The 27,445-nt window shown below is 39.4% G+C and overlaps 1 protein-coding gene across 2 annotated transcripts; it reads right to left on the minus strand.

The window, feature by feature from the left end:
• Nucleotides 1–16,215: 16,215 nt before the first annotated feature.
• LOC123506949 (protein amalgam-like) lies at nucleotides 16,216–27,413 on the minus strand. 2 transcript variants are annotated; one of them, XM_045259389.1, is made up of 11 exons: nucleotides 27,193–27,413; nucleotides 25,051–25,185; nucleotides 23,579–23,688; nucleotides 22,943–23,078; nucleotides 22,270–22,406; nucleotides 21,756–21,894; nucleotides 21,080–21,177; nucleotides 20,479–20,562; nucleotides 18,316–18,528; nucleotides 17,355–17,544; nucleotides 16,216–16,957 (listed from the first exon to the last, which is right to left on the minus strand). In XM_045259389.1, exons 1-11 carry the CDS (start codon nucleotides 27,236–27,238, stop codon nucleotides 16,842–16,844), a joined length of 1,404 nt encoding a protein of 467 aa, XP_045115324.1. In that variant the 5' UTR covers nucleotides 27,239–27,413; the 3' UTR covers nucleotides 16,216–16,841. The 2 variants fall into 2 exon arrangements, with proteins under 2 accessions (XP_045115324.1, XP_045115325.1); XM_045259390.1 differs by having other exon boundaries at nucleotides 16,216–16,936; nucleotides 27,193–27,408.
• Between the last annotated feature and the right edge of the window lie 32 nt (nucleotides 27,414–27,445).

Here is a 27,445-nt window from a genome sequence, read left to right on the forward strand (position 1 = left end):
ACGTTCCTAGAGACATTGCATTATTCAAAATCGCACTATTCAAACATAATTTTCCCATAGAAAACAATGGTAATAGGGGGGTTACATTTCTGGCCATTGGGAAAGTCTGCCTATTTTGGGAATTTTGTTACTCAAACCTTATAAAATACTTAGTACATCACTAGATCACATTAACAATAAAAACACACATTCTCACCGGTGCATCTTTCTTGTCCAGGAAATTAGAAAAATATTAATTCAATAAGATTTGTCATATGAGCTTATATGCCAGGAACATTATCCCATATTTATAGATTTATTTTTAATGCATTTAACTAAATAAACCATGAGTACACTTTTGAGGTGGTTGGTAGCAATATTTCTTTACTATCACCTCAGCTGCCAGCCACGCTGTCCTGACCTGACCTGACCTGACTTGACCAGTCCTGACCATGCTGCTTCACCATTCCAAAACAAGCAACATGGAAAATTTTATGAAGAGAACCAGCCCTATTACTGCTGTAGAATGTGATTCATTAACAGACTTGGTGAGCCAGGAAAAGTGCTTCTAAATAAAAGCACAGATGGCCGTATACCACATGGAAGAATCGCCACCTTCAACTGTGCCAGCTATGGGAAGAGGACAGTCCACCAGCTATCTACATACATAAATGGATACAGTGGAGACTCAATACTCGAACTAAATTCATTCCAAATGGCTGTTCGAGTATCAAAAAGTTTGACTATCGATACCTATAAATCAGGTAATTCGTTCTAATCTTAGCAAAACCAAGTTTTAAAAAATTTCAATGTTTTTTATTTTGATTTGTACATACCGGAAGTGAAGGCTGGTGATGGATAATGTGGGAGGGGAGAAGAGTGGGGAGGAAGAGGGAGTTCGTCGAAGGACCAGTCATCATCAATGAAAAAGTCCTTGAAACTTTTCTCCTTGTGTGATTCCTGTGAACCCAATAGTGGAGGGCTGTGGCTCACTAACACTTGCACTCTCACCAGATTCTGTATTTTCATCACTAATAAGCCTCTTTGGTGCCATTATAAGTTTCTAAATGAAAAACTACCAACCGAATGTGGAAGAATGTTGTTTTTCTCAAAACTCCTGCAGAACTAGGAATGTGCACCGATATCCGGTATACTGGAATATCGGTAATACTGGCGATACCAGTATCAGAACAGGACAATGGTGGCAGCGAGGAGGGAGAGAACGGAGCTGTTTATAGCAATATGTGCGACCGTTCTATTACAAGATACTTTCACCACTAATAAGCCTTTGGTGTTAATGTAAGTTTATTAATGAAAACTACAGACAGAATGCAGGAGAATGTTAATTTGATGGCCATGGCAGCATGACTGGTGGAGGGGGGAGGGAGAGGCCAGGGAGCCTTTTTTTTACAATCGTGTGGACACTCGACTATCAGGTATTTTTTTAGTATTAAATCGAACATTTGCATTCAAGTGTTGAAAAGTATTAAGATGCTCAAGTATTGAGTCTCCACAGTACATATCAAGCGATACAAACATACAACTGATCGTAAGTTAAATAGAATTCTGAGAGAAAACTTGGGAGAGGGATATGCAGTGATGATTTTGTTCCTCAGACCTGTTTGTTCGCTAAGGTTTTGTTCGACATGCTACCTACAAGTTTTGTGGATTCTACCCCTGATTTTGGTTCCAATCACAATTTTTGTAAAGTAGGCTATTTGAACAATAACCTATATATTTCTTTATTTTTGAATAACCTATATATTTCTATGTTTTTAAAGTCAATTAGTCCACAAAAAAAAAAAAAACTAACAATAAGAGGTATTTAGGCAAAATTTATATGCAAAGGTAATGACGACGAAAGTGAAGGTAAATCCTGCCTGATTGTTTCCTTCCCAAGCTGGAAGGCGGCGGCGTTTGCTCTTAAGAATACTGATTTCTCCCAGACAATATCCTTCAACTGACAAAGGTGGAGGGTATTGTTTAAGAATTTGGCCGAGGCTATCTTAGTATCTTAGTGTGGATTCCCCAAGAAGCAGTGTGGGTGTGCATGATGTCATCGAGTCGAGTTAACCTGCATTAAATCTAATAAATTGTGTTATTCATCATATCTCCTTAAATATCAAGTCATATTAAATCACACTCATGTTACTCAAATTCACGTTGATCAAGAGTTGACTGTGCTTAAGTGCAGTGAGCTGATGACCTTCTCAACATGTTGAAAGCTATCTCAAAGGTACATTACTACTTCATGCTGCCCCTAATAATCCTGCACTGGTGAAACAATCATGCACCAGTGATGACCGTGATTCAGGATGAGAATCTGTTGCTTGTACTGCTTCCAAGAACCATTAGTATTGTTAGTCACATCAAAATGCAGAGCTGGAGGCAGTTATAGTGTTTCTGATACAATTTTGACTTTGCTCCTCTGCCACCAGATCTGGTGTAACTATGACTGCGACTATTTTTGGCATCCAAGTGCGACTTGTGACTTTGTGACCGACTTTTTTTTTTTCCGATGCGATTCCAGTAAAGTAAGCTTTAGTGCAATAACAGAAACATATTTTTATAAGGCAGAGAAACACATTTCCATTATTTACTAAATTTTTTTAGTTAGAACACAGCCTAAACTGATATCTACAGGTCCTCCTCCTCCTTCTCCTTCTCCTCCATAGTCTCCTGGCCCATCTTCAACCTCTGGGGAAACCAATTTAAAAAAAAAAAAAAAAAAAAAAAAAAAAAAAAAAAAGGTCTTTATTCCAATTCATAGTCACAGCAAAGTCACAGAAAACTGGCAGTGTGGCTTTGCTTAATCCAACTTTCTCAAAACATTTGCAACTTTCGAATTTGCAACACTGAAATTCATAGTGAGGCAAACTCATTCACAAAGTTCTCCATGCCACAACACTCTGCTATTGTCAAAATGTCTGAATGCAATATAAAACCTCTGTCAGACCATTACATATAACATAACATAACATAAATAATAGGATAACAAAGGGCCACCAGGGCCCATTTAGGTTATCCTGTATCAGTCACACAGCAACCTCGTCATCAGTACTTAAAGATACACTTACAAGTACACAATACATTATACACTAATTCTAAATATTTGGCCCATTAACAGGGCTAAGTCCTGCAGCGAATTCCTCTACAACCTGTGATCCCCATACATGGGGATCATGTCTTGTTTAACTATAGTAAATTTCTTATAAAAACTATCATGCAGTGCTATACATAATTATAAATCTAATAAATTTAAGTGCTTATCTAATCTGTTTTTAAACATTGTCAAACTAGTGCTATTTACAACCCTCTCTGGCAATGCATTCCAGAAGTCTACCACCCTATGACTAAAGAAATATTTTCTTATATCTAACCTGCAGCCTTGCTTTCTAATCTTCCTGCCATGATTTCTAGTCCTACTTCCCTCCTCTAAGGTAAAGAAAGATCTCACATCTATGTAGTTTGTATCTGAGAACATTTTAAATAACTCTATCATATCCCCTCTTATACATCTCCTCTCAAATGAAAACATGTTTAATTCCTTTAATCTATCTCTATACTCCAGGTGCTTTAATGCTGGTATCATCCTAGTTGCTCTTCTCTGAACTGCTTCTAACATGTTGATATCCTGCCTATAATGGGGTGACCAGGCCTGTATGCAATACTCTAAATGGGGCCTAACATAGGAATTATATAAGCTACGCACCACTTCCTTACTTTTATAACTAACATTTCTATTTATAAAACCCAGGATCCTATTTGCCCTATTTCTTGCTTCTAAACATTGCTTTGAAAATTTCATAGTCCTGTCTATTACTACTCCTAAATCCTTTCCCTCCTCTACTGCCTCTAGCCAACATCCCTCCATCTCATAGCTAAAGTTTGTGTTGTCTTTACCTAAATGCATAACCTGAGACTTTTTAGAATTAAACTCCATCTGCCATCTGTCTGCCCATGCTATCAGCCTGTCCAGGTCTTGTATTCTGTAATTGTTTTTTTCACCATGTACTTCACATGCTATCTTAGTATCATCTGCAAACTTTGATACTTTGCTACTAATTCCTATATCTAAATCATTAATGTACACCAAGAAAAGAAGAGATCCTAGCACTGATCCTTGGGGTACCCCATTAACCACTTCCTTCCACTCAGACATTGCCCCATTTAATACTACTCTCTGTTTCCTATCAGAAAGCCATTCACTAATCCAATCAACTAACCTACCCACTATCCCATGTAGTCTCAATTTGTACACTAGCCTCCTATGCTATTTCCATCATCTAACTCCTTGGTAATATATTCTAAGATATTGAGCAAATTTGTAAGACAGGACCTCCCTGATCTAAAGCCATGTTGGGTATCTCTAATTAATCTATTCTCATTTAAATGCTCCCAAATACTACCCTTAATGATTTTCTCTAGTATCTTACATACTATACTAGTTAAACTGATCGGTCTATAATTATTCGCATCATCCTTCCTACCTTTTTTATATATTGGAGTAACGTTAGCTAACTTCCAGTCCTGAGGTATCTCAGCAAACCTAAGTGATCTTTCAAAGATTAACTTAAGTGCTTCAGAAATACTGTCTACACCCTCCCTAAGTACTCTGGCATGTAGCTCATCAGGACCACTAGCTTTCCTATCGTCTAGTTCAAGAATAAATTTCCTAATAATTCCCGGTTTTATATCAATATTTTCTAAAGCTCTTAAACTACTCGTCGCACTGTTTGTAACAGGATTTCCTATTTTTTCCCTAGTAAATACTGAAGAAAATTGTTCATTCAATAATTCTACTATGTCTTCATTTTGATCCACTACTACACCATTTTTTCTGAGTGGTCCAATCCTATCCTTATTTCTTTTATCACTGACCTTGTAATAACTATATAATTTTGGGGGATCTTTACTCCCAGCTCTAGCTAGTTTTATCTCTGCCTGCCTTTTACTTTTTTTATAACCTTACTCAAATCATCCCTGACCTGTCTGTACCTAATCAAATCTACATCTTCCCCACTTTTCTGTAACTCTCTATATGCCCTCTTCTTCTCTCTGATCTGTCTATCTATCTCGTGAATCCACCATAATGGCTTCCTGTTTCTCTGCCTTATATCTTTGTAAGGGATACACTGCATCACTATACCCTTTACTACAACCTTAAAAATATCCCACATCTCCTGTGCAGTTTTATTTCCAAAACTATCTTCCCAGTTTACCTCTCCTAATAACTGACGTAACCTACCATAATTGCCTTTCTGATAGTTTGGGACTCTAGTCTTATTCACTATATTATCCCTACTGGAATTAATGATAAATCTAATTATATAATGGTCACTGTTTGCTAAAGTCTCTCCTACCTCAACTTCCTTTAAACAATGCTCAATATTTGTTAGTACTATGTCTAAAACCTTCCTCCCCCTAGTAGGTTTATCTACCATCTGCACTAAATAGTTATCCTGAAAACTTTCCATAAACTTATTTTCACTAGCATCTCCTACCATCCTCTCCCAGTTTACTGACTTAAGATTAAAATCCCCTAAGATAATTGTCTGACTAGTACACCCCCTATTTATCTCATCTACCATAAGGTTGTCTACATCTGCTGACTGGTTAGGTGGTCTATAAAAAGCTCCTACTCTAATAACCTCATTTTTGTTTACTCTAACATCCAGCCATAAGGACTCTACTCTGTTATATACCTTAATACCATTAACCTGACTGGAGATGAAGGATTTTTTTACATAAATAACTACTCCATCTATCCTACCAATTCTCTGGTGTAAATACATAATGTATCCATCTACTTCATATTCTTTCCTATTTTCCCTAAACTTTTCCTCATTTACCCATGCCTCTGTGACACATACATCTAAGTCTTCCTCAACTATATAACTAGATAACTCGTCCTTCTTGTTCCTAAGACTCCTGGCATTTACATAAAAACATTTAAGTCCTGCTACCTTCCTAGATGCTGTCTCCTTATTTGGAATCCTAATCTTATTCTCTCCTATTTGCACCTGGAAATCTTTCCTAATCTTTTCACTATCTCTGTTTATCCTATCTAATTTATGTCTAACATCTTTCTTCTGAAATGCATTTGCATATGTAATAATGTTAAATTAGATGATAGGAAGCAATCTAAAGCACAGAATGTTCACAGAAGAAGAACAACAACTAAAACATAGCAATTGTTTTTAATTCTCTTACTTAGTGAGCACTTCAGGTCTGTGCTTGTGAGAGACTGGCAAAAGTCCTGTGGAGCCACACTGCTGATTCAGTCTCATCAATTATATTACTTAATTTGTAAATTAGTAAGAAAGGAAAAGAAACCATTAACAGGAGAGAGAGAGAGAGAGAGAGAGAGAGAGAGAGAGAGAGAGAGAGAGAGAGAGAGAGAGAGAGAGAGAGAGAGAGAGAGAGAGAGAGAGAGAGAGAGAGAGAGTTGATGGGCAGGCTGGAAGAGAATAGCAGGATTAGACATACTCATAGATTTTGTCCCCAAGTGTTTACAAAGGTTTGCTTTAAACGAAAGAAGAGACATAATGACAACTAAGTCACCAGGAAGAAAGTTCCACAAAGACATTCCTTTAACTCTGAAAAAGCATTTGCATATTCCCAGCTGGGTTTTGACATGTGGAATCTTGAACTGGTATCCTCTCATCCTAACAGTGAAGATAGGACTTCACTAAGAGAAATGGCACAATTACAGTGAAAGACATTCCAATATTTTATAATGTTGTCATAAAAGCCTGGCTTGCATTGAATAATAATCTAAATTTTTGAGCCTTTGAGAATAACTGAGTTGGTTCATACCCCTTATCTGTTCAGTCCAGCATCTTTGAACTGACTCTGGCTATGTGGAAGATATCCTCCACATATCCAAGTAGTATTCAAATAGAGCTGCATATTCAAGTAATGGCCTTACATGAGCAACAACTAGAGGCATCATAAAGGATGCATCTCAATCAACTGCACTTCCTGCCTTTGTAACAACACTGGCTATGTACTGGAGACACTTTACGGAGTAATCAACCAATACAACCTAAGTCAATAGTAGTCTCCTTGATTGGTATAGAAAAAGCCATCCAAATTGTACCTACTGATCTGGTAGAGGAAGAGACCAATCCAGTGGATATCTACTGAAATGCACAGTACCATATTTAGAAACATTAATTGTTTAACCCCAAGAGGAAGAGACTCTGTGGAAGCAATCAATATCCCTTTGACAGATGGCCATATAATACATTACATTATGAGAAGAGTCAGTCTTGATAGCAAGGTATATTTTCAGGTAGTTAGCCAAGATTTTAGTATTGGCAGTAATGAGTCAGAAAATTTGTATAGCAACAAAAAAGAAGAGGTCCAAGTACTGAACTCTGAGACACACCACTGTATGGTACATCATATACCTGTCTATAATGATGGTCCACTACCACATTCATGCCTCTAACAGTTTTAAGATTCTAATGAAACCAAGGACAATAATACCAGTAATGCCCGACTTATAGGTAGTTTATCCAAAAGTATGGCACACTCTCTTAATATACACATCCTGCTCACTCTCCTCAATTCCCGGATCCCCATTCCCAGCTCCTCTACCCACCTGATTTGATGTCACATATATGAAGCCACACTATTGGTCAAGAACAACAACAACAACAACAGCAACAACACACACACACACACACGGCCCGGTAGCTCAGTGGTTAGAGCGCTGGCTTCACAAGCCAGATAACCGGGGTTCGATTCCCTGGCCGGGTGGAGATATTTGGGTGTGTCTCCTCACGTAGCCCCGTTCACCTAGCAGTGAGTAGGTACGGGATGTAAATCGAGGAGTTGTGACCTTGTTGTCCCGGTGTGTGGTGTGTGCCTGGTCTCAGACCTATCCCAAGATCGGAAATAATGAGCTCTGAGCTCGTTCCGTAGGATAACGTCTGGCTGTCTCATCAGAGACTGCAGCAGATCAAACAGTGAATTACACACACACACACACACAAACGAGCATAGCTCTTTTCCCGTATGTTACAATTAGGTAAATACACACACACACACACACACACACACACACACAAAAAAAAAAAAAAAAAACACACACACACACACACACAAACATGTGCACTTGGCCATATGGCAATGTCCTAATATTCTCCTGTTCCTCTATTCGTTACCTAATTTTTTTCTACCTCTTGTTTTATTCCTATTTCCTCCATTGATCCATTTTTTTTCTAACCAGTTTTATTTCCATTTCCTCCAATTTATTATCTACTTCCTTTCCATTTTGTTTTAATCCCATTTCCTCCATTTATTATCTTTTCTTTCTCTTTCCCTTGTTGACCAATAGCATGACCTTGTGACGTCAAATAAGCTGGGTGAAGGAGCTGTGAAGGGAAAGCCAGGATTTGGTGGGACGTTTAGATTAAGAGAGTGCCAAGTATGGTATGGCAAATTATATCAAAAGCTTTGGAAAAGTCAAACGACATTAAATCTACATTAAAACCACTATCCAAAAACTGAGATATTTCATTATATGTCAAAAGCAGTTGGTCCTCGTTACTAGTGTCCGGCACGAAATCCAAATTGATCTTTGGTTAATAGGTCATTAGCAGCAGCATAATCCTATATGAATTTACAAAGCCATTCAAGAATTAATGCACACTGGTCAAGGACACAGGTCTTCTTGATCCCTTCTTGTAAATAGGGACAATAAGGGCCCTTTATCAATTAGTTGACAAAGAACTTACATGATTTTAAGCAATTTAAGCAAAAGTATTCCCAAACGACCAAGTCAAAGTGCTTGCCATGCATCAGTCTACACGTGAATCATCTAACTGTCGTGCATCAGCTTCCAGGCCATGCACATCAAACCAACAGCTGTGAAGTGACCGCATAAGTTAAGCTCGCTAGAGTGCCAGGCACCTGTCACCACTCACCAGCCGAGCACGTCACAATAACTGCTGAGTCCACAAGTCCCTTTGTCGTACAAGTCGAATTTTTAAGTCATACTGTTAATGGTAAGCAATTATAATGATGGTTTACTTACATTATAGTTCTGTCGTATGTAAGGCCCTTACCAATGAAACAATGGGGTGTTGCTTGCACGCGTCCCACATGCTCACCCAGAGGAACAGACTGCCATTTTCAACAGTCTGGTTAAACTTCAAGCCAAGTTTAATATTAAAAAAAAGGTCCTTTACCAGTTACATAACAAAGCGAGTGACGTAAGGATTTACGGAGCTGCTGGTGACACTAATCCCTGCAACACTCGGATACCTTGAGAACCGCCTGCCCTGGATGGTGGCTGTATCTAAAGGACAGCATCACAATCCCACTGTGTACACCTGGCGCCGCCATGACACTCCCGCACGCCACAGCCGCACCACAGATGAAGTACGGCTCACTGAGGAGGGATGCTTATTGAACTTCTAGACTGAGCTACTCAATTTCTCGAAACTTCACGAATGCGTTTATCAAAATTTCAAAATTACGCTGTAAATTCAATGTAAAAGCACGTAATACACAGAGTTTAGCGGTAACTGCTGGTGACCAAGGATTCCTTCTGTTAACACAAATGATAGCTTGCCACGCCCTCGGCTCCGCACACACAACATCCAGGCTGTGGCTGTCGGATCAGAATTTATCATTAATATGGCAGAGGCAGAGGCTCTTTATGGGCAAGGAAGGCGGAGATGTGTGTGTAAGGGTTGCGAGTATCAGGGAGTTTTGAACAGAGGTTTGTGCGGGAGTTGTGAAGATATGAAGAGTGCAGAAAAGGAAGCATGTGGCCGATGCAATAGGAACGTTCGGTGCAATGAGGACGGCATGCAGTGCGAGGATTGTGAGGTATGGTACCATATTAAATGTGAAAAGGTGGATGCCGAGCTATATGAAATGCTCAAGAAACATAAGAAGATGCTGTGGTTTTGTGCAGATTAACATAACATAACATAAATAATAGGATAACAAAGGGCCACCAGGGCCCATCTAGGTTATCCTGTATCAGCGCACACCTGCAGTAAAAAAAAACACTGAGGCAGGCAGAAAAAGTAATGGAAGAAAATGAACAGCTAAAAAAGGAGATGAAAGATTTAAAGCAGCACCAAACTAAGATGAACAAAAGGGTAAAAGTCATTGAAAAGAAATGGAGTGAGAAAGGAGAGGTAGAGAATCAGGGAGACCTGAGGCAAGAGATAGATAAGTGGAAAAAGATGCATGAAAAGATGAATGAAACTCTACAGTTGATGGAGGAAAGGATGAAAAGAAGAGAAGAGGAAATGGTGAAAGCAGTGACGGGAAAGGTTATTGAAGAGCTAGAAGAAAAAACTCAAAAAGAAGAGGAAAAAGAATATAATAGTATTTAACCTGAAGGAAAGTGAGAAGAGTGAGGCAAAGGAGAGAGAAAAGTCTGTGAGCATGTATTTCATGAGAAGTTAGGGGTGGAAGGAGCACAGGTGGAGAAGGTGTACAGAATGGGAATGAAAAAGTGAGATGGAGTGAGAGGCCCCTAATAGTATGTCTGCGTGATGTATATGATAAATGGGAGGTGGTGAAGATGGGTAGACAGCTGAGAGACTGTCATGAGGAAGACATAAGTAAAATCAGGATTGCCCCTGACAAAACTAAGAAAGAGAGAGAACAAGATGCAATGCTAAAGGAAACGTTGCAAGAGAAAAGAAGACAAGGAGGCCAGTGGAAAATACAGAAGGGAAAAATTGTGAGAGTAGAAGGCACTGGTGGGGACTGAAATACAGGTGTACGGGACAAAGAAATAAGCGAAAAGAGTGTAAAAATTAAAGTAATAAATATACAAGGGCTAACACAAACTAAAGCAAAAGAAGTAGAAGAGTTAGTGAGTGATGATAGTATAGTTTGCTTAACAGAGACCCAGAAGAAGCTAAGAGATATAAACTTCAGTGATAACTGTGTGATAGTAGATAATATGAGAGAGGAGCAAGATAGAAAGGGAGGAGGACTAATGGTGCTATATAGGAAGGATACAGGAGTAGAGCTAGAGAAGATACCAACAAAATGTCCGGATATATTGCACACAAAAGGGAAAATGAGAGGATGGGAGATGAGACTAGTAGTGGTTTACCTGAGTGTTAACAATCCAGCGAGAAATAATAATATTAAGCTAGAAATGGAAAGGATAATAAATGGAAACTCTCACCTGCTCTTAGTCATGGGTGATCTTAATGGACATGTGGGCTTCAAAGGGGAAGCAGAAGGTGAATAGTAATGGAGAAATAATTTTGGAATTGATGGAAAAATATAGCTTGATAATGTTAAATGATGATTGCAAATGCACAGGAGAGTTCACATGAACAAAGGAGTGTTATTGATTATGTATTGGCAACAAATCAAGTCTATAGGAAATTCAAGAGCATGCATATAGATGAGAAGGAAATTTTTGACATGTCAGACCACAATCTAATTGAAGTGGAGCTAATAATAAAAGAGAAGAAGAAAAATTTTGAGAGAAAAGAGTGGGTTGTGAAGGAGTATTATAAAACAGACAAAAATTCCTTAGAAAGATTTTGGATGTGCATGGAAAGCCAGGCACTAAATAAGGAAGTGGAGAACATTGAAAAATTGGAGTCACTAATAAAAGAAACAGCAGAGAAGGTGCTAAAAGGAAAATATAGGAGAAGAGGAGAAAAGAATAGCAAGAACACAGAGCCTGTATGGATAAATGATGTAATTAGGAAAGAAATAAAAGAAAGGAGGAGATTAAATAGGATGAGGAGAAATGCAACAAATGAAGAAGAGAGGAAAGGTGGAAGGAGTTATACCTAAAGCAAAAAGAAAGGGTACATGTGCTAATAAAAAAGGAGATCTGTAAACAAGAAGAGAAAACAGTCAAAGAAATTAAGGAAAGCAAGGATGGAGGAAAGAAGATGTGGGAGTACATTAAGAAGCTAAAAGGGGAAAAGATCAAGGAGAAAAATCCCCTAAAAATTTATGGAGAAGATGGGGTAGAACTGGAGCAGGAGAAGGTGGGGAGGAGGTAAAGAAATTCTGGAGCAACATATATAGAAAATATGAAAACAATATTGAAGAAATCTGGAATGTGAGGAAGAGAGAGGAGTATACAGGGGAGTATGAGAAAATGATCAAAGACATAGAAGAGAAACGATCAGTTAGGCTGAACGCAGTTGATGAACAAGGGACAGAAATGCAATATATACAGACTTGTGCAGTGGAGGTATGGGAACACATCGACATGGCAAGAAGGGTGACAGGAGGAGAGGTGCAATTACAACAGAACATTATCACAGAGGAAAGAGTGGCGAGGTGTCTAGGAAAAATGAAGAGCAAACGAGCTGTGGGGACAGATAATATTAAAGGAGAAATGTACAAGGAGATAGGAAATAGCACAGTATTAAAGGAAATATTAGCAAAGGGAATGAAAAGTACATTAGAGTCAGGCCATGTACCAGCAAGCTGGAAAGAATCAAGGACAGTGATGATCCCGAAAACAAGATGCCCAAAAGCCAAGGATTTGAGACCTATTGCATTAACTAACGTTGGGTATAAACTAATGATGTCAATCATAAGAGATAGCTTAGAAGATCATATAACAAAGAACAGGTTAGGGAAAGAAATGCAAGGAGGTTTCACAGAACGTAGTAGAATTGAAAATAACATTTTTGTTCTAAAATACTGCATACAAAAATCTTTCAAGATAAAAAGGACTTTGATTGTAACATCAATTGATTTTGCCAAAGCATATGATAGTATAAAGAGGGAGAAATTAATAGAAGTCCTGATGGAAACTAAAATAAACCCAAAATGTATTAATTTAATAGCCAATGTATATAACAATGATAAGACCAAAATTTACCTAGGAGAGGAAGAAAAGCTGGAAACAGACGTGACAAGCGGAATAAGGCAGGGATGCACAGTGTCTACCACTCTTTTCAAACTGATTACTTTTAAAACAATGCAACAAATAGAAGATTTAAACAAAGGCTACAGGGACGAGGAGTTTAATATAACATCACTTTTCTTCGCTGATGATGGAATGTTGTTAACCAGCAGTGTGGAGGATACCAAACACGTAATAAAGAATATGGAGGAGATAGGAAAAGAATTTGGGTTAGAAATAAACAAAGAGAAAAGTAGAATAATAATATTTAACATGAAGGTAAGACCAGAAAATATTGAAAATATATTAGTAAAAGATAGATTTAGATATTTAGGAATCACTATAAATGACAGCATTAATTGCTTCAAAGTGCAGAAGGAGGAAATGTTAACAAAGGCGAGAAAGCTGGCCAATATGACGAGGAGCGTAATAGCGAGTTGCTCAAAACTACTCATTGGAAAAACTTTTGGAAGAGTGTGGCACTTCCTCCATTTTATATGGAAGTAGCATTATAGACTTTAATGAAATGGAAATTAGTAAGCTGCAGAGGATAGAAAATGGGGTTTTCCGGCAAATTTTAGGAGCACCAAGCTATACACCTATAGCAACCCTGAGGGGGGGAAGTTGGAGCATCTAGTGTGAGTTCAAGAGTGAGGGAAGGGCAGCTAAAATATCTAAGATATCTACTGGTGGAAGGAAAAGACTAGGTGAGAAGGGTAGCAGAGAAGTTGGTGGAGAGTAGGCAAGGGAGATGGATAAAAGAGTGGCACAGGAGCTAAAAGATCTGAGAGAATTAAGACTACTGAAAGGAAGCATACAAAATGAAACAAAGGAAAGTATATCAAGCATAATGAAAACTAGGGACACAGGCATGGCGAGAAGCATTAAATGATAAAACTAGTGTAATTCTGTACAAAGAACACAGGAAGGAGATTGGAGGGCAAGATGAGGTATACACTAATGACAGCATCAGATATCCTATTTAAATGTAGAACAAACACCCTAAAATTAAATTATAGGAAAAGATTTTCAAATGAAAGCACAGACTGTTGGCTGTGTAGTGGTGACAACGAAAATTTAGCCCATTTCCTTCTCTGGTGCCCTGTCTATGCCACAGAAAGACAGAAAAATAAAACATTACAGCAGCCATACCAGGAAAATACTGAAAAAGTAATAGGGGATCTGCTTTTCAATAATACAGACATACAAGAAACAAAAACAACTCTGCAAAAATTTTGGAATGTAAGACAAAAGAAGATCAAGGAAATAGAAGACGATAACAAACCAATAAGTGAAAGAAGAAAAGACCCCGACAGCCAGAAAAAGACGTCAGGGAGAGCCGATACAAACTTACAAAGGCATCTCTCCCGACCTATAACTCAACTCAACAGTGGTTCTGTATTATAAGAACAACTTGCTAGCCATTTTGTTTCTATAGGTTTCTGCCTACAATGAACACTTATTGATAAATTCAGGCGTGATCTTGCTATCGTACCACACACTGCCAATACCAACTTTAATTGGAATAAAATGGAGATAGTTTTCCCTTAATAATTATTATTTATTTACTTTTATTTTTTAATTAATTCATCAATTTTATGTATCTATTTTATTTATTTGTTTATTTACATTTACTTTTTTATTTATTTATTTATTTTTTATCTGAAGCAACTGTGCAACGTCAGTATGGAAAATTCGACAGTCTATCCGCACCTTCAAGCAAATGTTACTTACAAGTAGTATACCTAGGTAGGTAGTAATTATTTTTTTTTTTTTTATTATAAGTGGTAGTTACTAATGGGTTCAAACGTGCCAATTTGCGCCTGTTTTCTTGCGTACGTAGACGTTTCCGACTTTAAAGCAAGTTCTTTCACCAGTCTACTTGCCACACTTAGCTCTAGAGCCCGCCGTGCCAGCCACTCTCTCCTCCACAACCGCCTTTTCTTTCTTGATTGCCTCACAAGGTGAATAAGTAAACAGTGCGTCACCAGCATCACTTGAAAACAGTCCATCACTGGAGAAAACGTTGGCTATTGTTGCTGTTTACAAAAGGAAGGACGACGGTATCGGACGGTGGAAGGCCGTGTGTGTGTGTGTGTGTGTGATAGGTACAGTCTACGCTGCCATCCTGTCACCGAAGATCGACAGCCGATTGTCGGAGGACACAGGCTCCAGTGTGACAGCCGCTTACAATCGGTGCCTAGCGACTGTAGAAAGCAGTCGCAAAACAAGACCAACATGTTGGTCTTGCTAGTCGATTTGCGACTTTATTTACCTCGTGACGTCACGAGGTAAGCTTTGAAAGTGTGGTCTCCAGATATAGAGAAGATGTTAGCGTTGGTGAGGGAAAAAGAACACTGCCACTCTACAAGAACAGTTTCCCTCAATGCAGGGAATTGTTGGAGGTGAAGATTGAAGACTTGTCAGGATTTAATTTGATCACAATTGTACAGTCTTCTTAAAATTAACAATTTTCTTATGAGAAATGTAGCCTAATCTAAAGTGTGGTAGATACTCCTTTCTATCCTTCTACTTAGCCAGGGAGGGTCATATCCACAGGCTTTTTCTTCTCTGTTGACTCTTCCGGTACGCCAAAAGAAGAGCAACCACCGCTTAGATTCGTCACTGGAGGAAGTCATCTTGGCGGGTAGCTGTTTGTTTACACTCACTTCCCGCCAAGGCGCAAACTAGTCGATATTTTCAAGGCGCAACGTCTGACACTTTCCGACTAGAAGGAACGAGTTGGAAACTCTACATACGCAAAAAAAAATAATAATAAATAAACAAATAAATAAATAAAAAATTATAATAACAATGAAATAAATAAATAAATAAGTTGCAAATTGGCACGTGTGAACCCGCCTTAACGGATACAAAATGACCTTACTCAATGATAACCAACCGTGGTTCATGAAGAATTGGCTGCCGTGCTCCCACACAGGCTTCCTCTTTTATGATTAATTTTCTTCTCTAGGATTGCCTACATTGTCCTTCATAACCGAAATGTGGGTGGTATTTGCGGTATTATAGGCAGGGTGACGTAAGAAAACTCTCCCATTCACGCTTTAAAAAAAAAAAAAAATATATATATATATATATATATATATATATATATATATATATATATATATATATATATAATAGAGATTGGAAGTAATGGACGAATGGACTGGACTAAGTCATTGGGAGTTTAGAAAGATTAGATAGTTTATAAAATAGGGATGACTGGTGGATATTATAGATACGTTTCATAGAGGGACTGCCGCGTGTAGATCGCTTGATATCATGCAGTTTCTCTTATTTTCTTATGTACTTTTAAGCAAGAAGGGCACATATAGGCAACCTGCAACCACAATACCAAAATACGAAGGTGGAAGGTTTATTTCTTTACTACAACAGAGAGACCGAAAACTACAATCAGTAAGTATAAGGTAAGAAGAAAATACATATAGATAAAGAAAGATCCCCTCTAGTGCAACACTCCTAGGGGAAACCCATAGGCTTCCAAGGAAATCTTCACAGCTACAGCAGTCTCCACAAAGCTTTAATCTAGAACCCACAGGCGCGGCGTTCTTTTCCTTTTCGCGAGGCAGCTGAGTGTAGCATTAATAAAAATATTGCCACTCCTCCTCACCTTAGTAAGCCAAATTTGGCTCTAAAAATATTTGGGGGGGTATTATTGATATGAAGGCAGTAATAGTTTTAAATTATTAACTCATAATTTCCAGAAAACTTAATCATAAGACTCTCAACACATGCCACGTCTCTAAAATAAGGGAGAGAAAAAGACAGCTAGGGTCAGAAGGAGCGCTCATAAGATTAAATCATGCTGTAGAAACTAATCATGCATACTTTTCCTAGGTTTAACGAAAGATACTCAGTATCCCAAATACGCGCCATAGATCATAAAACTGTAATGAACTATAATAAGCGTACCAACACTAAACTCATCATAATATAGGGCCCATCTGGTTGAACTTAGCGTTTGTGGTTACTGGAGGATATTGCGAGCGAGGGCGGGTAGGCGGGACAGGATGGGCAGGGAGGTGCGCAACATCCGGGCAACCTTCGCTGATGTGCCGCCGCCTGCAATGCCACGGTGGAAGTCTTAAAGGGTGTTAAAGTTAAAGAAATGTTAAAGATAGGTGCCTTTCTCACCATCAATATTCTAAAATCTCAATACGAACATTTTTCAAGGATCTTTTCGTGATTATTTATTTATTTTATTTATTTACAGATGTATATGTAAATTCTACGACAACTTCTTCCTTGTTAAACTATTAACAGTCGTGAAAACACACTTGAAAACTACAATAACATTCACTACAGCCTGTTAAAAATAGCTAACTCAAGTAAACCAAACGTGACAAGCCCAACTTAATCGTAACAAGACGAAGCCTACCTAGTGTAACTTAACCTATGTTAGGCTATATACATACCCTAACGTAAGGTAACTTAACTTAACCTGACATTCTATCCATAAAACAATTTATCATTTTCCCACCTGTGTAAAGAATGAAGGGCTGGGTCATGTCAGGTCCCTGCTGGTTGTCTTGAGTCACGCCGCGTACCCTCAGCTCATATGTGGAGGCGGGGTCAAGGGTCAACAGACCGCTCTCCACGTAGGTCATCCCGCGAGGCTGTGTCGTGACCCCGATGTAGGTGAGGTTCCGCTGATCTGATGGCATGCCTTCCTGTAGGTGTGATACATTTCTTTTACGTCTCTCTCTCTCTCTCTCTCTCTCTCTCTCTCTCTCTCTCTCTCTCTCTCTCTCTCTCTCTCTCTCTCTCTCTCTCTCTCTCTCTCTCTCTCTCTCTCTCTCTCTCTATCTATCATAATTACTATTATTGTTGTTATTATCATTATTATTATTATTATTATTATTATTACTACTACTACTACTACTACTACTACTACTTTTACTACTACTTGTTGCTGTTGTTATCATTTTATTATTATTATTATTATTATTATTATTATTATTATTATTATCATTATTATTATTATTACTATTATTATCATCATCATCATCATCATTATTATAATTATCACTATCATTATTATTATTATTATTATTATTATTAGTAGTAGTAGTAGTAGTAGTAGTATCATGATCATCATTATTATCATTAATATTGTATGATACTTTAGTGCATTAAAAAGCTGGGACATTACCATCTTCACTCGGTCTATAAAACACAAACAAACAAAAACAGTAGAGAATCACACATCACAAATTTGACCTAATCTTGCAAAACACAAGTAAATAAACACAAACAGAGATACAAACGCACATCACAAGCTTTACTCAGTAGTCAGTACTGTTGAATACAAATTAGTGAACAGATTCAATCCAGTATAAAACATTCAAGTAAAAAATAAGATTAGATAAAGGCACATCCAAATTTTGACTCAAATATCATAAAACAGAAGCAAGTAAACAAAAGCAGACCCACGAACCAACCTTGCCGTACTCCAGGATATACAACCTCAAGGGCAACACACTCTCCACGGTCCAGGTCACATTGTAGATCTTCGGGGGCTGGGTCTGCTTGGCTTCTAAGACACGTGCCTGGCCGGGGATGGCACTCAAGGTCACAGTGGCCAGGTCCCTCGACACCCCATTGTGCACGTAACACTGGTACTCCCCAAGGTCCTCCGTGGTGATCTGCTCTATCTGGTGGCGGGAAAAAGTAGAGGCACACGTGAGTTAATGTGGATGATTGAGACGCTGTGAGTAGAAGAACATAATAGCGGAAGCTGAAAGAATCCATCAAGTCTACACGTGAAAAAAAAAAAAAAAAAAGTTCTCTGGGGTGATCTGCTCTATCTGGTGGTGGGAAGAAGCGGTGGCACATGTGAATGGGGATGATTGAAATGCTGTGAGTGGAAGAACATAATGGAGGAAGCTCAAAGAATCCATCAAGTCTACATGTGGAGGAAAGAGAGAGAGAGAGAGAAAAAAAAAAGTCCTCCGGGATGATCTGCTCTAGAAGAAAAAAAAAAAAAAAAAAATCTGCAGTGATGAGTGAGGCAGTGAGAGCAGTAGGAACCTCGAAAATATAGCAAGTTGGAAGAAACTATCAGGTCTACACGTGGCAGTCTCTGTATTTTTTTTTTTTTTTTTTTATGTCCTGGCCTATAGCAGCTGCAGGTAACTTGAAGAGTATTGGAAGCACTGTTTAGCTTCCACCCATTAGTGGCGCAGGGAATTTTATTTATAGTGGTACCCATATTAAAGCCTATATCACCATCCAAGCGCATTTTTGGTGTAATCACCTAGAACCTGGGTAGCATGGTGACATGTAAGTAACTTTAAACCACTCGACAAATGGCAAAGTAACAGGGCGATACAAGGTGGAAATCAAACCAACGCGTGGACATCTGTTCGTTTCCACGCCCACCACCCTATCCACGTTATGAACCCCGCTCGAACCCTGTACAGTACAACTAGATAAATACTTTGCCACCGTCTCTCTGTGTGTTGGTTCCTTATTGATGTAGAAGCACTAGATATCACCATTGTTTGCAGGTTTTTTTTTTTTTAAGTTATGTATAGTGCTCTGTATGCGTGAGTGTCTTTTGCGTTACAACATTTGATAACTAAACTGTTGGCCTGTTTGTTAAACTCATGGTTATAGTAAGGGTGCAAAATGTTGTGCTCAATTCAATATCTATCTACCTACCTATCTATCTGTCTTACCATTTGTCTATTTAAGTATTATCTATCTATCCATCTGATCTCTGTATATCTATCTTTCTATCTTTATTGAATTAGATGAAAGGAAAAGAAGCCTTGTTGTGACGCACTGTGGAGTTGTAAGAAGAAATGTGAAAGTTGCAATGAAGAACACGTAGACTTGATGAGATTAGGAGTTATCATTGCACTTCTTCAAGAACGTATTAGAATGGTTTTACAGTCCCACTCTATTATCTGGCCGTGACTTGCCTATCTGATTTTGCACCATATCCTGAAACGCTTCTTTCTGAGCCTCCACTACGTTCAAAAGGATTTACTTGAAGATTATTATAATTATTACATTATTAACCCTTTCCGTACCACGACGCGTTTCCATATTCATTCTGCTTACTATTTGGTGATTTGATACAGCTTCAGATGTTCATAAGTAGGATTGAAATAGTGAAGACTCTAGCCATTGATCTTCTGACCTCCATAGACCCTTCCTAATGTCAATAAAATGGTATAATCGTACACAAATCTCAAGATAAAAATGTGTCCCAGTACTGAAAGGGTTAAAAGGTGAAGCGCTCTTGTGAAGCCTTGAGAAATAAGTAATCGTGATGAGAGGCAAAGCATTTCAGAATATGTTCCTTGAATGCTTAGTTCCTCCCCTTCATTTGATATTCTTATTCTAATGTGCGTGTTTCTGATCGTGTTAAAGTTGCCGAGAAATATACGTGAAGAAATCTGACGAAGGACAAACAAAATGGAAACAAAATATTTGATTGTCACTGCGAATCTTAAAACCACTAGCTGTATTTGCAAAGCTCATTTATCTTTTACAAAACTATTGCCCTTCAGTATTTCATCTAGGGGAACTATGGAGATAACGTCAATCTAATCATTCCACAACACTTTAATTCCTGGACAAAATATGATACTTACCTCCAGATGATACTGTCCAGAGGCGGCGCTGATTCTGTGTCTGGGCCCCTCCGAGATTTGGCCCGAGTTGCGATACCACGACACCTGCAGGGGAGTCTACAGTAAGTTCAGGACGTGGTCAGGAAATGCAGGGAATGAGGCGGAGAAAAGCAGGATGAGATATTTTTCACGTGGACCATCAAGAGTTTGCTTTCACTACAGTAACAGGAGCGTTGGTGGAAAATAAAATGCAAGAAAAATGAAAAAAAGAGTTGAAATAAGAAGCATATGTGTTTTGATTACATGAAAGAAAGGTGGAAATGTTAGTTAGCTTGGTAAGTGAATGCATACGATCTAATATACAAAATATACAAAAAATGCAGAGAGAGAGAGAGAGAGAGAGAGAGAGAGAGAGAGAGAGAGCATATCGGTACTAATGATTACAAGATGACATTAATATTGCTGGTATACTAATGTGCAAAGCGTATGATGAAAGGAAAAGCAAAGTATGGACCACTCACTATATATTCTGAGGCTGTTGGGAAGCTGAGGCAAGTTACTGACACTCATGCCTGTTACTATAGTGTGTTGTGGGTGGTTGGTACGCTTGACATGCTCTCACCTGTGGCTCCGGGTAACCTTCCACGTAGCAGGTCAGTCTGGCTCGCCGGTCCTCAGTCCTCACCTCTATCCTCTCCACCGCTGCCTTCACTGACACGTCTGCAATGCCACCACCACCACCACCATCACTACCATCCCTATCACCCATCACTTCATTATTAATCTCAAAGAAAAGAAGAGAGAGAAAGAAAATATAATGAAAAAATACGGATAAAGAAAGAAAAAAAAAAAAGAAAAAAAAAAATCTTCGTACGTCACTTGATACATACATTATACACATCTAAAACACTACCACCACCATCACCACTTTCTCAAAAAAATAAATAATAATAATAATAATAAATAAAGTAAAAATAAATAAATAAATAAAATAAATAAAACTACTTCTCTCATTCTAACATACACGAGAACTACTTTCACACAAATCTGTATTCCCAAAGGCTCTTTTCTCTTACCACGATTGTTTACAACATTTACAGAGATGATTAGTTAGAGGTTCTGACAAGTTTTAAAAGCTTTGTTTAAGATTCAAGGGACATAATAGCAAGTTTTCTACATGATTAACAAAAAAGGCCTTGAAAAATAGTCGTGGTGGGAGAACACATCGCTTCAGAAAACTACCCCTAAGTATACATCAACACATGTAACAAGCCCCGCCTCCCTCCCAGCACACACACACTGCACGTGAAGAGTAAAGGTGGTGCCCTGCTGCTCCGCTTCTCCGCTCGTCGCGCACATGTAGCGCCCCGCGTCCTGCCGCCACGCTTCCTCCAGCTGCAGCACAGGCCCCATCTGCAGCACCTCGCTCTCCGCGCCCTGTCAAGATGAGAAGCGGGCGTTACTGTTTTGTTGGTGGTGGTGATGGTGGTGGTAGCGTTGCAAACGTTTTTATGTGTTAAGATCGTATTTTGAATCACTGATGCGCCGTCCTCTACATAATGAATAAATGAATAAATAAACAATATTAGAAAAACTGTAGTTCAAGTTACACAAGGTTTTAAAGGTATTTTTATGTCTAGTGACATATTAACAAGATTTGTACATTAGTAGAAAGTACTCTCTCTCTCTCTCTCTCTCTCTCTCTCTCTCTCTCTCTCTCTCTCTCTCTCTCCCATTACATCTTGGTACCCTGATCCAGTATATTTTGAAGGACACAGACCCCCTTCCCTGCTTCCACTTCCCTTGACTCACCTCGCGGTACCAAGTGACTGAGGGCTGTGCGACCCCCGGGGTGCGGCAGGCGAAGGTCACGCTGCTGCCCTCGGCCACAGTGGTGTTCTTGCTTGGGGGGAAGTACTCCATCACCACCTTCTCCGCTGACTCGGTGTCTGACGGAGAGGGAATATGTTAGTCTGTTTATGCTGCACAAAACTTTAATCTTTCTCTCACTCCTATTTTGTCCATCTCTCTAATGCAAGAGTTAACCGATACTCTCGATCATTCATTCCTTTCTCTGGTAAACTCTGGAACTCCCTGCCTACTTCTGTATTTCCATCTACCTATGACCTAAACTTATCTAAGAAGGAGGATTCAAGACATCTATCCTGTTCTTTTGGCTAACTTTCTTGATCCTGTTCGGGGACTGGCATTTCAGTGGGCCTTTTTGTTTGATATTTTTTGTTGCCCTTGGCCAATTTTCTCTTCTCACATGTATAAAAAAAAAAGCTGTTTACAAAGGCCACATGGATGATTAGCCGTATCCTCAAGACTGTTTATCCTTTCAATAATGTAAAAATCCAAATAATTTATCACTAGAACCGTAAATAGTACCCTGAAAGACCCGCGTAGCTTCAACTAACAGAGCATTTTGAAACTAGTGGAGGTGTAGCGAAGAAGAGTTTCAGTATACGGGCGCCACACTCACCCGTCACCTCCAGCACGTGGGTGACTGACTGCCCCGCCCAGGCCACAGTGCAGGTGTAGGTGCCGATGTCATTAGCGCTCACTTTGTTGATGATCAGGTTGGTGCCTTCCGTGGACAGCTTCCCGGATCGCAAGTCCTGAGGGATGAATCTTGTAAGGGACCAAGAATTGTATGGGAATACAAAGAAAGGTACAATAGTGGTCGTATATATAGGTTGTTTGTGAAAAATAAAATAATAAGTAAAATAGATAAAATAAATAAATAAGTAACGATCTAAAGTGAAATGTGGGATATGAGACATCGAGAGAGAGAGAGAGAGAGAGAGAGAGAGAGAGAGAGAGAGAGAGAGAGAGAGAGAGAGAGAGAGAGAGAGAGAGAGAGAGAGAGAGAGAGAGAGAGAGAGAGAGAGACGCCATGGCTATCTCAATACTATTTTCAAAGGCTACAGAGATATTAACCGGGTTTTCAAGAGCGTTTCTGCTTAATAACACAGCCATACTAACCTGTCACTAGAGACGTAAAGAATTCAAGATTAAGAAACCCTACAGTACTTCAACTAGAGCCTTTGGAATGTAGTGGAGGTGTGAAACTGGAAGTGTCTCAGAGTACGGGACAAAGAGCGGGTCCTGTACTCACCTGCAGGAACTGACGCATGGCCACTGGTCGCCGCCTGATGCCGTGGATCTGCATCACCAGTTCCCGGGACTGCAAACTGTCGCCCTTCAGCCAAAACACTGACCTGCGCCCTGGGGAGAGAGAACATTTGAATATTTAACCATTTAAATATCTTAAGTCATTTATTTATAGAGGATGTATAGTGAAATACAGGATTTCAGCTTTTAGATTGATGGCTAAAACTGAAGAAGCTAGAGAGAAATATATATATATATATATATATATATATATATATATATATATATATATATATATATATATATATACACACACACACACACACACACACACACACACACACACACACACACACACACACACACACACACACACACACACACACACAAGATCGCATAGTAAAAAGCTGAGAAAGGGAAGATGTCTGAGAGGTGTTAAAAAATATAGTTTCCCACAAAGATGTGTTGAGACGTGGAACAGTTTGAGTGAAGAAGTGGTGTCAGCAACGAGTGTGCATAGTTTTAAAGAAAAATTGGATAAGTGTAGATATGGAGACGGGGCCACACGAGCGTAAAGCCCAGGCCCTGTAAAACTACAACTAGGTAAATACAACTAGGTAAATACACACACACACACACACACACACACACACACACACGCCCAGTAGCTCAGTGGTTAGGGCGCTGGCTTCACAAGCCAGAGGACCGGGGTTCGATTCTCCGGCCGGGTGGAGATATTTGGGTGTGTCTCCTTTCACGTGTAGCCCCTGTTCACCTAGCAGTGAGTAGGTACGGGATGTAAATCGAGGAATTGTGACCTTGTTGTCCCGGTGTGTGGTGTGTGCCTGGTCTCAGGCCTATCCGAAGATCGGAAATAATGAGCTCTGAGCTCGTCCCGTAGGGTAACGTCTGACTGTCTCGTCAGAGACTGCAGCAGATCAAACAGTGAAACACACAACAGCAGCTCATCTGTCCCTGTTGAGAGTACACATTAAAATCATTGCTCGTATTCAGAGTTCAATCCTTCGTCGCCTTTTTTGTTACATGCAACACTAATAAGTAACAGCCTCTAATGGAAGTTATTCGAGAGGTTTTAAGTGTTTCATAATAATTCTTGCTTCGATCAACAATGATTCCACACGCTACCAAGAAAAACTCTTGATAATTAACCTGACTAACCATGTCTGTAGCCTTTGAATACTGTTTTAATGAGACATTCAAACCCCGCATTCAAAAATGTTTTGTCCTCTCACCACAATTACTTTCAGAAGCCACAGAGACGATTTGCAAGATTCCCAAGAAAGCTTCTCATGTTAAAAAAATGCAGAAATCTTGTTAATCTGTCACTAGTAGGTACCATAAAAAAAACACCTTCAAACAACTGCGTAACGTCATCTAGAGCCGCTGAAAGGAAAGCAGGTGTTTCTGAATAGGATTCGGAGTTAAACAACATGAGGTCAGCGTCATCACACTCACCTAGGTTACTGACGGCGCAGGGTAGTGTGACAGACTCCCCGCGGTGAGCATGGTAGCGCCCCGCCATGGTGAGAAGGCGGGGACCAGGGGGCCTCGCCGCAGGCCTCGATGCTTGCGTCCCTCCATTGCTCTGACCTGCAGGAGGCGTGGATGAAAGGCAGGGGATACATAATGGAAGAATTGTTGGAGAAAAAAAGAAAAAGGCCCATATTCTCGTATTAACATTGTAGAAGACTTGTTAATCTGTCATTAAAACCATAAAGTAACTCTGTGTAACTTCAAGTATAAAGTCCACAGAAGTGTTTCAAAATATGGTTCATAGAACAGGGCATGGGTAGAATAAGACGCTAAGAGGTTTTGAAATGGCCCAAAGTTATAGATCAATACAAGTAACACAATCTTTGATAAGATATCACTACAAACACGAAAACTGTTCAAAATACTTACAAAAACTCCAATCACATGCTATAATCATATGAATATTCCTTGAAAAATTTCATTAACTTAATTCCTGCAATCGCAAATTTAAAGGCAATCATGAAACTTGTTGACCGTGTGTGGAAGAGAGGAAATAGGTAAAAGATTATTATTATTATTATTATTATTATTATTATTATTATTATTATTATTAGCAAAGTGGAATAGACCTACAATTTATAAGAAGTAAGCACATAGATATATTAAAACAATAAACCAGCGAGTGAGTAAAGAATCACACACACACACACACACACACACACACATTGAGTGACGATAATGGAGAGGCTTGTTGTAGAATGTTCTTGAAAATAGCAAAGTGACTAACAAGCCGTATGTAACCTCTGTACTGCCTGCACCAGAACCGTCACCAAGATACATTGCCCATCTCCGTGACTTTTCTATTATTTTTCCTCTGCTTATCCCACCACTGTACAGTATTATATCGTCCACTATAGTATATATCTTGTATAGGGATCGATGATACAGAATAGTAAAGGGATACGTCTTGTGCAAGGACCACCACACTATAAATTTGCTGGCTTTGTGCAACTTATTTTCTTACGTTCTTATATTCTCATCCATCCCCGGTGCTGCACAGACGAGTCTATCTTACACCCAATGACCTTGGTTGGCGGTGCCTCATCTCTTGTGTTTCAAAGCCAAGTCAACTTAGCGACATGCCATCCATATCCTGTCGCCACTTATCGCGAGTGTTGGCGGCTTATGACCTCTCTTCTTTTTGTAACGCAAGAATTGATTGAATGATTAAAAAAAAAAAAAAAATAGAATGGTCTGCAACGTCTCGTAATGATAAAATTTTGTTTTTGTTCTCTCTTTTCATGCAAGAGAGAGAACTGCCTAGGAAAAAAAAAAAAAAAGCCCACTGGAACCGCAGTTTTCCTAAAGCCAGGGCCAAATGTCTTGACGCCTCTCTCTCTTAAAAGAAGTCTAGTCATAAGAAGATGGAAATACAGAAGCAGGTAGGGAGTTCCAGAGTTTACCAGTGAAAGGTATGAGTGATTGAGAGTACTGGTTAACTCTTCTATTATAGAGTTGGACAGAATAGGGATGAGAGGAAGAAGAAAGCCTTGTGCAGCGAGGCCGCAGGAAGAGGGGAGGCGTGTACTGAAAAAAGCAGTAAAAATAAAAAATAAAAACTGCGAATACATAAAAATAAATTAGGATTACCTAATCAGCGAGAAGTGAAGTGCTACAAATTAATATGGTTGGAATTATGTTACTTGAAGTGAGGTATTACTGACACCACTGACCCAGTACAATGCCAGAATAACAAATTAATCCACACCACGGGGAAAAAATAAGATGAGCGCAACTCTCCCATCGGTCTGTTCTCCCTTTAATGTTACCACTGCAACTTCTGGTAATAATTTAGACACTTAAACACGTCTCCTTTTACCGTAAGTACTGTCCTAGAGGTCACCCTGGGATGTATCACTAGTGTATTGGCGGTCTTCTCTTCATTGACAATGCAGAATACGTTGGAAGAAGTAACCAGTACATGTACAGTACCCACGTACGTACTACATCCTAGTCTAGTGCTTAAGTCACCAACACGGATGTCACTGTACCTGTGTTTCATATCCCCGATAAATCGCATTTGCTTCCACCTCAATTACCTTCCCCTCACGGCACCGTACTCACCCTCAACAGTCAGCAGCAGGGCGCTCACGAGAACAAACGTGAGCATGTTGTAATGCGGAAACGCTGCGTTAACTTTATCCACTTCACGGAAACAAGAGCGCGCGGCGTTGTATTCACCGTCTCCTGCCCGGCAAGAAGCAGGTAGTGGGCAGGGGCAGCGGTTGGCGGCGCCGGGACAGGACGTGCAGCCAGGCAACGAGTCGCCGGGAATCGCGACACTCCCCACCCCCGCCTAAAGTACCTCAACTATTTT

The sequence above is a fragment of the Portunus trituberculatus genome, chromosome 21 (assembly GCF_017591435.1).
Source record: "Portunus trituberculatus isolate SZX2019 chromosome 21, ASM1759143v1, whole genome shotgun sequence".
NCBI lineage: Eukaryota > Metazoa > Arthropoda > Malacostraca > Decapoda > Portunidae > Portunus > Portunus trituberculatus.

Excerpts from the sequence above, each read along its gene's own strand:
- LOC123506949 (XM_045259389.1), bottom strand. The coding sequence starts at position 27,238 with ATGCTCACGTTTGTTCTCGTGAGCGCCCTGCTGCTGACTGTTGAGG. Across the intron at positions 22,407-22,942 it reads CCACGTGCTGGAGGTGACGG|ACACCGAGTCAGCGGAGAAG; the intron begins GTGAGTGTGGCG and ends CCTCTCCGTCAG. Across the intron at positions 21,895-22,269 it reads CAGTCACTTGGTACCGCGAG|GGCGCGGAGAGCGAGGTGCT; the intron begins GTGAGTCAAGGG and ends TCATCTTGACAG.